Source organism: Crocuta crocuta, unplaced genomic scaffold (genome assembly GCF_008692635.1).
Source record: "Crocuta crocuta isolate KB4526 unplaced genomic scaffold, BGI_CrCroc_1.0 scaffold25, whole genome shotgun sequence".
NCBI lineage: Eukaryota > Metazoa > Chordata > Mammalia > Carnivora > Hyaenidae > Crocuta > Crocuta crocuta.
In genome coordinates this window covers 1,064,846-1,080,798 of record NW_027532015.1, presented here as the reverse complement: position 1 = coordinate 1,080,798, position 15,953 = coordinate 1,064,846, and the positions used below count along the sequence as shown (strand labels likewise).

The 15,953-nt window shown below is 38.9% G+C and overlaps 1 protein-coding gene across 1 annotated transcript in view; it reads right to left on the bottom strand.

Annotated features, from left to right (window-relative positions):
* The window catches only part of SYNE1 (spectrin repeat containing nuclear envelope protein 1), a 457,258-nt gene that overhangs the window by 186,392 nt on the left and 254,913 nt on the right, over positions 1-15,953 (bottom strand). The window contains exons 71-77 of the mRNA XM_077775982.1: positions 14,193-14,339; positions 12,521-12,646; positions 10,101-10,277; positions 8,877-9,142; positions 4,959-7,119; positions 432-769; positions 94-238 (exon numbers count right to left, since the gene is read on the bottom strand). Coding sequence (XP_077632108.1) covers positions 94-238; positions 432-769; positions 4,959-7,119; positions 8,877-9,142; positions 10,101-10,277; positions 12,521-12,646; positions 14,193-14,339 — 3,360 coding nt within the window. The remainder of the gene's footprint in view (positions 1-93; positions 239-431; positions 770-4,958; positions 7,120-8,876; positions 9,143-10,100; positions 10,278-12,520; positions 12,647-14,192; positions 14,340-15,953) is intronic.

Genomic DNA, 15,953 nt, shown 5'->3' with positions numbered 1-15,953 from the left:
AAAGAAGTAAAAATTAAAAAAAATAAAACTCTCATAGGACAATGATAATTATAATTACAGGGCAAGGACATTTAACACAACAACAATACTAACCTTGTGTTCTGACAATTTTTCTTCTGCTTCATGACTGGAGGAAGTCTTCAATAAAGAAAATTCAGACAAATTCTTTTCTGCCTCATTCATCAATTCGATAACCTCTTCCCTTGCTTTCTGATAATCCTGCCATTGATTGTCACATCTTGAAAGAAAGTCAGACAAAAGCTAGTAAGCAACATCGAAACACACATTTCTACGCAAAGCTCTGATGTCAATATGTGTAATGATACTTAAGAAGAATGAATTTATGTGCTAATGTACATCATTGGTATATGCTGCTTTTCCATGTCAAAATTCATTTCACTGAAATATAAAGACTAAAACAACTCTAATACCTCTGCAAGAGATCTAACTGGGCATGTGAGTCCTGTATTATCCTCTGGCTCTTCTCTTTCAGGGAAGCCATTTTCTGTGCTAGGTCTTCTTTTCCAGTTGCCTTGATGAGTGGGTCCAGGCTGGCTACCAGGCTTTGGAGCTCCTCCAGATTCCTGTGGAACTGATCTTCTGTACTAAAAAATTCTATATGGCTTTTGAGATTTTCCTCTACACTCTCCACATCTAGGCCATTGCCTGCCAGTTGTAACATTTCATGAGCGTCCTCAAGCCAGTCGTTAGCTGCTTGAAATACTTGATAGTACCTCTGACATTGACTATATATTTGAGTCAAGGCAGCCTGAAAGACAGTAATTGCAAACACAGTCAACTCTCAGTTGCAATGTATTTGCCACAAACAGTTTAATTTTTTTCCATTTCTTTTCCAGACCTCAGTCACGTGGATGTATATATACAAATGAATCGATAAGTTAGTGGATTGGGGGGGAGGGGAGTGAAAGTCATTATTATCTTTTTTTTCCTTCTGCTATTCTTATTATGATTTTATCATGGCAGTTACAATAAATACACAAGGCAAGAATTGGAATAGAAATTTATTGGTGGTACCTTGGCTATAGCTAAACTTCTCTCTCTTCTAAAAAAATGTATAATGCTTTGAAAGATGTGACAGATTGAATATTCACCAAAGTGAGATAATGCCTCAGTTGGTTGGCGGTATAGTAGCGACCACTAGGGAAAGCAGTATGGAAGTTCCTTAAGAAACTACAAATAGAACCACCATACAACCCAGCAATCCCACTTCTGACTGTTTATCCAAAAGAAGTGAAATCATTACCTTGAAAAGATATCTGTACTCCCATGTTGAGAAAAGCATTTTTCACTAGGCAAGGTAGGGAAAGACCCTAAGTGTTCATCCACTAATGAATGGCTAAAGAAAATGTGATATACAAAAATAAACTCAAAATGGATTAGAGACCTGAGTGTGAGACCTAAAACCATATAAGTCCAAGAAGAAAATATAGGCAGTAATTTCTTTGACACTGGCCTCGGCAACATTTTTCTAGATATGTCTCCTCAGGCAAAGGAAATAAAAACATGGTATGGGGCCGCACCAAAATAAAAAGCTTTTGTAGAACAAAGGAAATAATAGACAAAAAAGCAAGGCAACCTAATGAATGGAAGATATTCACAAGTGATATATCCAATTAGGGGCTGATATCCAAAATATATTTTTAAAAAACTTACACAAATCAACACCACAAAAACACACAAATAATCCAGTTAAAATGGGTAGAGGATTTGAAGAGACATATTTCCAAAGAAGACATCCAGATGACAAAAAGAAACATGAAAAGATGCTCAACATCACTAAACATCACTAATGCATCAGGGAAATGCAAATCAAAAGCACAATGAGATATCACTGTACACCTATCAAAATGACTAGCATCAAAAAGACAAGAAATAGCAAGTGTTGCCAAGGACTTCGAAAAAAAAAGGAACCCTCGTGCACTGTTGGTGGGACTGTAAACTGGTGCAGCCACTGTGGAAAACAGTGTGGAAGTTCCTCAAAAAGTTAAAAATAGAAATCCCATAGGATCCACTAATTTCCACTACTGAATATTAACCCCGAGAAAATGAAGTCACCGATTCAAAAGATAAATGCACTTCTATGTTTACAGCAGCATTATTTACAATAGCTAAGATATGGAAGCTACCCACAGATGATAAATTCACCTATCAGTAGGTGAATGGAGAAGGAAGATGTGGTATATATACACAATGGAATACTACTCAGCCATAAAACAAAGGAGATCTTGCTATTCGTGACAGCAAGGATGGAGCTAGAGGTTGTTATACTAAGTGAAGTAAGTCAGACAAAGACAAATACCATATGACTTCACTTAGATGTAGAATAAAAAACAAAACAAATAAAAATAGAAACAAAAAGCAGATACAGGCCCCTAAATACAGAGCACAAACTGATGGTTGCCAGAGGAGAGGTGGGTGGGGGGATGGGCAAAACGAGTGAAGGGGAGTGCAAGGTACAAGCTTTCAGTTATGGAATGAATAAGTCATGGGGATGAAAGGTACAACATCGAGAACATAGCTAATGGTACTGTAACACTGTTGTATGCTGACAGAGGGTAACTACATTCGTGGTGAGCATAGTATGATACATAGTCTTGTCAAATTACTATGTTGTTTAACTGAAACTAATGTAATGTGTATTGACCATACTTCAACTACAAAAAAAGGAAAAAGAAAACATGTATAAATGATTATGATTCAGCCTTAATAAAAAGAAGGAAGTCCTGTCATTTGAGAAAACATGGATGGACCTGGAATATATTATGCTAAGCAAGATAAGCTGGACAGAAGAGAGACAAATACCACACGGTCTCACTTACACATGGAATCTAAAGGGGGAAAAAAAAGTTGAAATCATACAAACTAAGGAGACAAGTATTTGCTAGGGAGTTGAGGGATGGAAAAAAATAGGGGAGGTTGGTAAAATGGTACACATTTTTAGTTTTAAGTTGAATAAGGTCTGAGGATCTCATGTGTAACACAGTGACTACATTTGACAACACCGTATTGTATAATTGATGTTTGCTAAGACATTAGAAATTAAATGTTCTCACCAAAACAAAAACTGTGAGGTGAGAGATATATTAATTCACTCAATGGGGAAAAGTTTTTTACAATGTTTACATATCTCAAACCATTATATTATACACTTTGAATATCTTACAGTTTTATTTGTCGGTTAACCTTCAATAAAAATAGGGGTGGGAAGAAGGAAGTATAATAACATCAAGTTTCCAAACTGGCATTCACCACACTAAATAGCAATTTCCAGAAGTGAAATGGTAGCCCATAAGTCTTGAACAGAGACTAATATAGAAAAGTTTAAGCATGGAAAGCTGACCCCATAACATGAAATCCATTCAACTCCAGAAGGAAAGGAAACATTCTAAGTGGCCAGCTGTGATGGGACCAGACAAGCCATCATTGTACAAGCAGACACAGGAAGTACATACATGATTGGCACTTAATAAGCAAAAGATGTGCAAGGACAAGCAAAGAATCAATGGTGGAGATTAGAAATGCCTCTGGAACCACAACCTTCAGTTAATGGGTCAAGATAATCAATCAGACTATCAATCACAAGATCACCTTAACAGGTGCAAGATTTTGGTTCCAAAATCATCACATCAACAGATGCAAGCTTATAGAACAGAGGTTTTTCAAGAATGAAAATTCCATGTAACTTCTGTCCTGATTCTTCCCTCTAGGTTAAATGCTTCATAGCTATAGCTATAGGGAAATTGCAAAAAATAAAAATAAATAAAATAATAAAATAACAATGACTGTGAATCAACACAAAAGGGAAAAAATACACTAAACAGACTATAGTTTAAGAAGCCAGAACTTTACCTGATGACATTTAGTAAGATTTTACCCAAATGTTAAGATTTAAAAAAATCTATTTAGTGTTAACCTTAATCTATGTGGAAAATAAAGTTACATGATATCTAAGATTCATGCAGGCTATCTCTGTCTACACCAGGCCCAACACAGAGAATATAAGTCCAAGAGGGAAATATTATTTATCTCTCTTCCCCAGAGTGGAAACTGAGAGCTAAGGGACGTAAGTAATTTGCCCAAGATCGAGTAACTGAGATTAAAACTCACATGTGCCTTACCCCAAAGCTTTAGCTACTATGTTATCCTAAAGAAAATTGTCTTTTACTTAAATGGCTGGCTGAAATTGCAGAGTCAGGGGCTGAGAACAGAGGTGGGAGAAAAAAAGATTCAAAGGATAAGTCAGAACAGCTCTGGGAGCCATGATATCTCTTCTTATTTTCGAACACACAGAATTTGCAAGACCTAGAACAAGCTGTAATTAGGAGGTCAAACTGGGAAGTTCTGTCCTTACTCCCATTTCTTTGTCATCCCCAAGTAAAGCCATGATGAATCTTCTAGTCTTGCTTTTGCTGTGCTGCAGGGAAGGAAGAGCAGATGAGGAAAAGGATGAAGAGATGAGGCAACTGATTAGAGACCCCACGAGAAACATGGTTCAGCATCAGGGCAGGACTATGTCGACTCCACAATGCCTCCAGCGCTAATCTTAGAAATTCCAGGCTTCAGACTGTTTAACAAAGGCATTACTACTGATTCATTGCTAATTAATTTTACTATGAGTGCACTCGTATGTGATTGTATTATTATATTAATATGTTTGTATTAGTACTCTCATGTATCATCTCTTCTAAAGGTGAGAGATAACTAAGGTAGGTGTTATAACTAAGGAAGAGTCAATGTGGAATCCTGTGAGACTGGATACCACATCCCTAAACAATAAGGACCATTGTAAAAGTCAGGTTGAAGATGACTCTACGTAGTATCAAAAAAGAAACATTGAATGAAGCAATTTTAACCCAAAACAAAAACTAAGAAATTTCTCACAACTATTTACAAATGAGCAGAGTGAAGAAAAAGAAGAGAAGCCCTTGTAAACCAACCTGTCTGGTGCGTAAAGCTTCCTGAACGTCTCCGTCCAGCTCTGAGAGCTCAGCAAGAGTGTGCTGTAAATCTGCAGAAATGAGCTCCTTGGCTTTCGTGAATTTCTCCTTCTCCTTGCTACTCAGGGCATTCATTATTCTGAGGCTGGACTGAACCTCTTCTTGATGAATCTGGGTCTTTCTGATCTCCTCCTGGATGTCCTGAAGGTTCAGATCCAGGCACACCGGCCCGCTTAGCCCTGCCTTCACGCTCCTCAGCCAGTCCAGGGAGCGGCTCAGCTCTGTCTGGAAGTCTATGCTCTGCACCATGCGGCTCTCACACTCGGTCACCGTGGCACCAATGGCAGAAGTCAAAACTTTTAACTCCTCTTGCCAGGACTGGATCTGTTGCTTGGCCTTCTCATAAGCCAAGGGATCAAGGTGTGGAACCAGATCTTCAAGATGCACGGTCACTCGTTTTAGCACAATTCCTGAATCCTGGAGGCTTCCTGCCAGCGAGTGGTAGATTTTGAGCTTCTCCTCTGCGGGGAGTGTCTCCTCATTCACTTTGGACTGCTCTGTTGTCACAGCCTGCAGTTGCCTTTCTAGCTGGTGACACATCTTTTCATGCTCTTGGTAGGCACTGGTGGTGTCTTCTAGGAAGCTAACCCTTTGTTCTGTTTGTCGCTTCAGCCTGTGGTACAAGGTGACAAGGTGTAGCATCTTGTCTGGTTGCCAAGGCTGACCCGTACTTCTAAAGCTTTCCTTCTTCTGGTTCAGTTCATCCATTGCTTCCCCAAGGCCAGTCACCTCTCCCAACAGGGTTCGGCAGGCATCCTGAAGAGACAGAGCCTCTTCAACTATCAGGTCAGTGGGGACTTTGCTCATTTTTAAGAACTGGTCCTCAAGTTCACTCAGAGACTGGGTTGTCAACTCAATCAAGGAAGCATACTCCTTCCGAGCAAGAATTGTTTCTTGGACTTTATAGAACTTGTCTTTAGCCAACGCGGCAATTACATTAAATTGCAGGGGCAGAGCATTCAGCTTTTCATTGAGGTAAGAATGATCGACTTCATTCAGCGATGGCAATATAGCCTGCCCAGTTCTCTGCAGTGTAAGTAGGAGATTTTCATATTCTGGAGATTGTTCAAGAATGTGTTGGTATTTGGCCAGTTGTGTCTGAAGCTCAGCGCTCTCATTCATTAGGTTGATTTCAGGAAATGTAATAATATCTGCTTGTTTTAGCCAGTGACAGGCTTTATCAAAATCCTCCTTAAAATGCTTCCTAGAAACCAAAGTTTTTTCAAGTTCCTGGAGCCGATGGCTACACTTTTGTAAAACGGTGTCATAGACACTCTGTAATTCCTGAAGCTTACCCAGTACTTCACTCTTTTCCTGCTCTGTGGCTCCTTTCATTAATTCACGACCCTGAGCCCAAAGTCCGGTGACTTCATTTTGGTAGGTCTTGAGGCTGGCTTGCGCGCTCTTACAGGTTTTAACCTGTTTGCTTACATCATCTGGTAACAGGCAGATGTGCTCACGGAACATTATCTTGCGCTCGTGTTGCTGAATTTGGTTGGTTGCCTGGAACACCGCCATGAGGAACTGGGTTTTCTCGGACAAGGCCTTGTTTAGGTACTTTCGTCTCTGGCCCACTAAGTCACTGAGACAATTCACATGTCTCTGTGCATCCGAGAGAGCTTTCTGGATGATCTGCCGCTCATTTAGGCCAAGATCAGCCATCACCCGGTCAGCATCCTTCATGAGCGATTTCAGGAGCATTTGTTTGGCCTCCAGTTCACTGCAGATGGTAAGGTGGTCCATGAGGAGGTTCTGGGCCATATCGGGTGGGGGGCTCTGCTTAAGCGCCTCAGCAATGTTGGGCTGCTGTTCTTCTGCCCACTCCATTAGTTCCTGAAACCTGGACCGCACCACATTTAACTCCTCCAGGTTGGTGACTGACACTTGGATTTTCCTTTTAACAAGGTCCTCAAGCTGAAACCAACGTTGTTCAAGGTGACTTGTCTGTTCTTTGACTAATTCTTTGTCATCTAAATTCAGATGTTCTATCATTTTTTGCTTTTGATCTTTCAGGTCCTCGATAGCCTGCTTTCTCTCCTGCAGTGAGAGTGCTAACTTTTTCAAAGCTTCTAGGTGGACGGCTGTACTCTCCGCATCGGATCTAGCAATACATTGGAAGAAACAAAAACAAATTAGCTTCAGTTAATATCTATGTTCATTCATACCATGTTAAATTACACTTCAACATTTTCTTTCAGTGAATGTTCTTAGCTTACAGTAGCTCAAATGATGGTTTATTGAAGAGGTTCTGTGATTATTATGGAATTTAAGATCTGTTTGTTACTATATCAGAAGCTGAAACAAAACAAGTTGCCTAGGTACTTCTCTGTCCTTCTTCTTGAGGCTAATGCTGTCCTCCCATCACATCTGACATAAACTCTTAGCTTCTACCTCTGGTTCTTATCAACTGAACAGGATCTGCATATTAACAACATCCCTGGATGATTTGTGTAAACATTAAATATTGACTAGCACTGATCTACTGCATTTTTTTTGAGAGAGAGAGACAGCAGTAGAGAGAGAGAGAGAATGAGTGGGAGAGGGGCAGAAGGAATGGGAGAGAGAATCTTAAGCAGACTCTATGCTGAGCACCAACACGGAGCTTGATCTCACGACTCTGAGATTATGACCTGAGGTGAAATCAAGAGTCAGACTCTTAACTGACATGAGCCATCCAGGCGCACCAATCTACTGAATTCTTAAAGAAATGAGTAAGTCATTCATGAGTTATGTGCTCTCCTATGAGAAGAAGCTCCAACAATGTAGCACTAGATAGTTTAATCTGTAAGATATACCAACGACTCTAATAGCTACTCATCTATGTACTCAGATTTTTTGCTATTGTTAGAAATCTTTAAAAACAAGTGTGAAATGTAAAGAACTCTCAACCCTTTGACTACAAACACACATGAAAAAAAGAAATCTTATAAGTCTCCTTCAATTACAAAACAATCGGTTCTGAAGAATAAAGAACAGGATTGGGAGGTAGTATGATGAGTTCTGTTTAGGACCTATTAAGTCTGAGATGCCTGTGTCAACCAGATGGAGGTGCCTACTATCAACCCACAGGAAGGTTTTTTATTGATATTGGCTGGATTTATCTCAAAGACTCGTAGAATGTTGAGCATCAAGGAAAGGTAAACAGATCAGAAAATAGTATACCTCCTTCCAGAAAAACCACTGTAATTTACATCTAGAATAATGTTTTCAGTTTTAATTGCTACCAATTAATAAATCTAGGAGGAAGAAGTGTGGATTTTAACAATTACAGTGATCAGAAGTTACATATGATGACCCAATGCATGTGGGGGTGAAGGAAACCCTTTTCAAACAAGGTAAGAGGGATTCAACTGCTACAAAATCACAAAGGACACACAGTAATTGAATTTGGATTGTTCACTAATTTCTAGAATTCCAAAAGTACAAGGAAACCTGACTGAAGTATGTAGAATGTAACACTTTACAGAATTGATAAGAAACCTATGGAATACAGAGATTCAAGAATGCACTTCATGAATTGATAGACAATAGTCCCATAGCTGATAATTAAACAAAGCTAGACATATTCTTGGGATATTCTTTGAAGTCACCATGTATAGTCTTTGGAATATCCCTTCAGGTCACAGAAGAAAATGACACTGTTTTCAAACATCTTCCTTTTACTCATTGGTTAAATTAAAACTGAGCAAGGAAAACTATGACTCAGTATTCGGACAACATGAGGTTCTTAATAATGTTTTATCAGTATTTACAATGATAGACAATAGATATTTAAAATGTAAGACATTTTTGATTTTTATGAAAAGTAGGAAATCTCTGGCTTAGCATTTTAGTGAGCCACTGCAGAGCTGCTGTTACCTGGCTAAGTTATCCCATTCTGTAGTGAATTTTTCTAAGAACTCTTCCACAATGCTCATACGGTCATGGTAATCTCTTGTTCTCTGAAGATCTTCTTCTCTTTGCAAGCACAGATTGTTAGACTGAAGGCATAGATCTAACCACTGGTCATTTAAATGACTTATTTCCTTGTGTTCAGGAGACTCCTGCTTCTTGGTTAACTTATTCACCCTTTCCGTAATAGCGGTCACTGATGCCTGTTTGCACTGTAGCTTCTTAACGAAATCCTGAAGGATAACAACAACAACAAAATAAATGATGTGTAATAATCCCCGCCCCCAATAAACACAGGTGAGACATAGGCATAAACTTCCAAACATGTCAAGGATCTGGAGATTGTATAATAAAGGGTCATATGGGCCAAAGAGAAAAAAATCTAAAAATCCTACCTTTTTATGAATACAAAATTTCAAGTATGTAAGAATCAAAGGGTAACTGGTATTTTCCTTTGCTATGTTATTTTGAGAAGTATGAAGAGAAACAGATAAATGTAAAACAATACTGTAGTCATTAAGGGGAAAAAAGGTAATATTTTATCTTGACGTGCAGCCCTGGTTTTCTAAAAAAATTTTGCGAAAAAATAATTTACCTCTATTCTTTTTTTCTGCATATGCAAACAATATTCCAGTAGAAAATATAAATGGCTCACTATCACCGACAAAGATAAGTCTTAAAGTTTGTTAAAAATCTGGTACAACTTCCAATCAAGTTAATATACTTTAAATAATTTTCTATTCTTTTTAACCTACATATAAACCATAATATAAATCCTACTTATATTATATTTTACATTAATTATATATTAATATATATTTTATAGGTTAGATACATTTAATTAATGGACACATTTATAATCCTACAGCTTTAGCAATATTGTGACGAAAAGCTAGTAAATAATAAGGCTTCCTGTCTGTTGAGTGGCAATCTCCTGGCTCTATTGGCTAAACCATAGCTGTTTTGTGCAGCCACAAACTACCTAGTGAATGTCCTTCAATCCAAGTAGTTAATCGTAGCCTTGAGAACATACTGGAATGTTTACTTCCTCATCTGTCCTTTCCTGGCTTCAACTCAAGGTTATTCTGATTGTATCTCATTCCTTAAATAGCTATACTAAGGTTGAAGGACTGACTGACATACACAGGTCGTAGTCTCCTTTATCTCCCCTGGAGACCCATTAATCCCTACCTTCACTTGGGAAACCATATTCTGTGCAATGTTTAACTCCAGCTCTGAGTGCCTCCTCTTCATATTCTGTAGTTGCTGGTCCGCATCTTGGAGGTAAATCCAAAGTTCAGCCTTCATGTGCTTGATCTCTCCCCAGCCCTGAGTTAAGTTCTGAGCCTGGACAAGCTTTTGTTCGATCTTGAGAGAACACAAGGGCAAAACTTAGCAGTGGTAGAAACATTTAGGTTTAGTAAGTCAAAGATGCAATTCTTCAGGCTGTCCACATACATAGGCCAACATATATGCACATGCGTGCATGCCTCCTATGCCCACACACGCACATTTGGTCATAAATCCAAAAAGAATTCTTCATTCACTTCAAGAAAAGTAGATTTTATATTAAGATTTTCTAAAGACTTTAAATATCTACGAGCTATGGTATTTGTCCTTCTCTTCCTGTCTTATTTCACTCAGCATAACACCCTCAAGATCCACCCACGTTTCTACACATGGCCAGATTTCATTCTTTCTCACTGCCATGTAGTATTCCAACATATAGATAAACCACATCTTCTTGATCCATTCGTCCATTGATGTTTGCACGTATAGGAGGATTAGGAGGAACTTAACGGAGGACCATGGGGGAGAAGAAGGGGGGAAATAGTGGGGGAGAGGGAGAGAGGCAAACCATGAGAGACTCTTGAATGCTGAGAACAAACTGAGGACTGATGGGTGTGGGTAGGGAGGGGGGAGATGAGCATGGAGGAGGGCATTTGTGGGGATGAGCACTGGGTGTTATATGGAAACCAAATTGACAATAAACTATTTGTAAAATAATAAATAAATAAATAAATAAATAAATAAATAAATACATAAATATCTACGAGCTATGCCATATGATTCCAATTAGTTGTAAAGCTCTAGAAGTTTTAACAATTTATTAGGTCAAAGCTGTTTTTCCACATTGGGCATTTCAGTAGACATATCTGCTCTAGTGACTCATGAATTTGGTCTTGGGGTTAACTAGAAAAGATGTATATTGCTCTCGATTGTGCATTTCTTGATACTTACAAAACAGCAAGTAATTAATGTTTTGAATTTTTGGATTGGCTTCACTGATTTTTGAAACTGTATAATTTATTTCAGTAATTTCTTTTTTAAAAATTGTTTTCAATGTTTACTTATTCTTGAGACAGAGACAGAGCACGAGTGGGGAAGGGGCAGAGAGAAAGGAAGACAGAATCCAAAGCAGGCTCCAGGCTTTGAGCTGTCAGCACAGAGCCCAACACAGGGCATGAACTCACAAATGGTGAGATCACGACCTGAGCCAAAATCAGATGCTTAACTGACTGGGCCACCCAGGTACCCCTCAGTAAATAATTTCTTTAAGAAGATACATGAATTTTATCATCTTTCATAGGGATTTTAGGTGAGATTTGCTTTGACAATATAAAAGTAAAAAAAAAAAACCCACGACTCCAATTATTACTATCTACATTATTAATTATTCAATTTCTTCAATACTTTTTTCCTTTATAGACTTTTCTTATTCTGTGAATATTTAGTCAATTAATCAAACTTGACTCTTTTTGTTTTGTTTTGGTTTGGTTTGTTTTGGTTTGTTTTGGTTTGGTTTAAACCCAAGCATGTGGCCTTGACAGGTTTGGTGAATGCATGGCTCCCGTGCTGGAATCTGCTGTGAACAAGCACTGCTGACTCCTCACAAAGTGTTTCCCACTGAGCCCAGACACAGCCTCAGAATCCTTCTCAATATCACCCTCAGCCACTGTGGATGGATTAGAAGGGTCTGGACAGATGGCATGCTCTTTGCTATCCCTAGTATAAAGCAAGGATCTGGGACGCTTTTCATATTATCTAAAGAAAAAAAGTTGCAAAAAAACAAAAACAAAAGCAAAATAAACATGATTGGAAAAATCAGAAAGGAGGAGAGAATGGTAATTGAAGAGAAAAGAGGAGAGGAAGGTGGCACTAACAATGAGCAGTTCAATGGAACTGAATGTTCCAATTCAGTGGCATCAGTGTCCGCGTGCTTACTTTCTTGGACTTAGTTGAAATTCAAATATCTATTTGTTATAATGGCCATAGAAAAATAATAATTTTTTTAACTTTTATTTATTTTTGAGAGACAGAGAGAGACACAGCATGAATGGGGGAGGAGCAGACAGGGAGACACAGACCCTGAAGCAGGCACCAGGCTTTGAGCTGTCAGCACAGAGCCCAATGTGGGGCTCGAACCCACGAACTATGAGATCATGACCTGAGCCGAAGTCAGACGCTTAACTGACTGAGCCACCAAGGTGCCCCTGTAGAAGCATTATAGAAAGAATAATCCAAGGAAATATTTTCTTTCACATCTAACACTGAAGCAAGAGAATATAATGAAACAGACAAATCCAATGTGATTTTTTAAAACTTTTTACCATTTGCTCTGTTTGTTGAATGTCTTTTGCTGTGGTTTTCACTGCAGAGTTTGACAAGTCACACATGGAGCAGAGGAGGTCTAAGTAAGTCCTTGCCTGTTCCTGCAAAGCTCTGAAGTGTTTGACCTGAAAAAAACCCCAAACTCATCAGGGTGAAAGAGAAACATGCTATATTTAGAGAGCAAATATTTGTACCATTTGTAGTAGTTTGTTGACATTTCAAAAATAACCTTGCTATGCTCAATATTTTCACCCTTGTTATAAATGATGCATATTAGTGGTTCACAGGAAAGAATTCAAAACACACTGGCAGGGAACCATTTGTCCAACAGCTGCTTCTCAATGTAATTAGTCTGTATGGTCTGGGAAAGAGAACCTACAGATTTTCTGCTCACATTCTAGCTTCTTTTCCATTGCAGAGAAAGAACCAGTAGCCTACCCTAACCTGCTTCTCCACATGTTTTCTGCCTATTCTGGAGAGAGAAAGGGAAAGGTCAGTGTGCATTCATAAACTTCATTCGAGTTTAGTTAAAATGCAGATGGGTGGGCTTTTCTTCTCTGCATAAACTCCCTGTAGCGCTCCTCCCTTTCCATAACCCTAAGGCCGCTCAGGGTGGATCTTTAATCTAGACACAGAAACACAGAGAGAGATGTTTCTGTGAAGAGATTCAGAGTCTACGCAAGCTCTGAGTTAGATAGCAGGTACAAAGCAGTGCCTAAAACAAAACCCTTGTTTCCATGGAGCTTATGTTCTTATGAGAGAGACGGATAATATGTAAACAAATAAACAAACACGCAATGCGATGTAGTGATAAACACATGTAGCAGAGTAAAGGTAGGGAAATATGATGAAGAGGTGTTGTTACTTTGGGGAGTATACCTCCAAGAGCTGAGTAATGGAATGGAATTCAGGGAGGGAGCAAGTAAAGCCTTGGGGTAAGGACTCTGCAGGTGATGAATCCTGACAGCAAATGCAGAGCCCTGAGGCTGGAGGCGTGACCCAGAGGAGCAAAAGTCAAAGAGGTGGGTGGGGGCAGACCATGGAAGACCTCACAGGGGAGTCCTAATTTGTTGGATTTATGCCTCTATGCCTTTTCAACCTCAGAACTATTGACATGTGAAGCCCAGCGAATCTTGGCTGTAGGGTCTGCCCTGTTCAGTGCAAGGTGCTCAGCTCTTTCCCCGGCAGATACCAACAGCATCCCCACCACTCCCCATGGTTACAACCAAAACCGTCTTCAGACATTGCCAAGTATCCCGAGGGGAACAAAAATCACCCCTCCTTTCTGTTTACAAATCATGTACCTTGTGGCATGACATTTGAAGTTCCACATAACTTTCAGAAGTAAATATGCTTATAATCATCACTTTCCATTACGAGGACCCTGAGGTCCTGAGAAATTAAGTCGCTTGTCCATGGTCACCCTGCTGAGTAGTTATTAAAGTTGAGGTCTTGGTTACAGTGCCTGTTCTACCAGGCTGGCCATCAGTATTGTGTCCATATTCCTAGCTTAGAACATGAACTTGACAACAGTCAAGCTCAGACTTTCTTCTTTTATCTATACTCTTATGACCTCGGGAGCCAGTACAACTTGGTACATAGTAAGTACTTAACACGATTTCATGGAATGAGTGAATCACAGAGTAACATAAACTTTCCAGAGTCTACTACCTGCTTCATGGCTTCCGCTCTGCTCAGAGGTGGATGCTGGCTTGGCTTTAAATCTGATTGGACTGCAGAGAGCCAGGCCTGGCACTGCTGCAGAGTGTCCTGCCGGCTAACATGCTTCTGAAGTTCATGTTCCAAACTCTGGTACACCTGAGACAAAGCAGTCATGCTGTGGTTATGAGGGTGTTCAAGAAATCTCTGTCGATCTTTATGAAGATCACTGGACCCAAATGAAACATACTGACAAGTTCATCTAAATGGATTTTATCCACAGCGCTCTCCAGTACTGTATATACATCTAAGGAGTTTGCTTAAGTTCCAAAATGTGGCAAAGTTCAATGGCCATCTTCAGTCTATCACTTCTCAACCCACATGTTATACTATCTTGAGTAGAGGAAGACAATGTGGGCAGGGCTAATGTAATTACAGAAATGTGCAGAATATGTGAAACCTTTGCAGTAAATTGTCAAACATAAATCAGAGGTTTTGCGTTACCCCTTGCCACCACCATGGTACAAATATTGTACATTTTGTTTAAGCTAGAAACTAAATGCAAAAATAAAACACCATTATCACGAAAAGGCAACCAATATTTCTCTAAATGAAATATTTCTGCTTTAAGAATATGGTCAAATTGTAACTGAACTGTAACATATGAAATGGGAGAGTTGGATGCCCTCATTTCATTTTAGAAGTTGTATGCCAGAATGATCCAAACATCTTCTAGAATGTCTATTCAATTCATTAATCCTCAACCAGCCAACCAACTTCCATTTTTTCCATTTTATCCATAAAGACATACTAAGAAACTACTATGTGTCTCTTGAAATCAAGCTGAAATATACCTATGCTGTTTTTCTGAGCACACTGTTGTATTAAAAACAAAGAAGAAGAAAAAAGAAGGAAATTAATTTAGCTTGGCTTTTCTTCTTTAAGACAGGAGAAATGGTAATTGAATTCTGCTTTTCTCTGTCATCCGTTAAATTCATCACTTTCATCTGATATTGGGAATGTCTTCTTACTTATTCTTTTTTTCAGACAAATGTCTTCTTATTTATTCTTATTCTAGCAAAACTAAAAAGAAGAAATGCATTTTTCTCTCTTTATCATTTTACACATGTTAATTATGAAGTTTTAATTATGTTTTTAGAATTTCAACTGTTTTTTAAAAAATTTATTTTAGGGGTGCCTGGGTCGGTTAAGTGACTGACTTTGGCTCAGGTCATGATCTCACCATTTGTGGGTTCAAGCCCTGTGTCGGGCTCTGTACTGACATCTCAGAGCCTGGAGCATGTTTCAGATTCTGTGTCTCACTTTCTCTCTGACCTTCCCCCCTTCATGCTGTCTCTCTCTCTCTCAGAAATAAATAAAACATGAAAAATTTTTTTTTAATTTACTTTAAAACTATGTGTTTGTCTTTTGAAACTTTATCCATTTTTTTCAATTAAGCAATATCCTTAATGTGTAGAAAATGCCTGCTACGAAATCAGTGTTCAAAAAAAAAAATCTCTATTGAAGATTTGTGTTCCTCTGTGCATCTCATTCTACATATTCTTTCTTTAAAAATATGTTTTATTTATTTTTGAGAGACAGACAGAACATGAGTGGGGGACAGGCAGAGAGAGAAAGGGAGACAAAGAATCTGAAGTAGGCTCCAGGCTCTGAGCTGTCAGCACAGAGTCCGACATGGGGCTCGAACTCGCGAACTGTGAGATCATGACCTGAGCCAAAGTTAGACGCTTAACCGACTAAGCCACCCAGGCG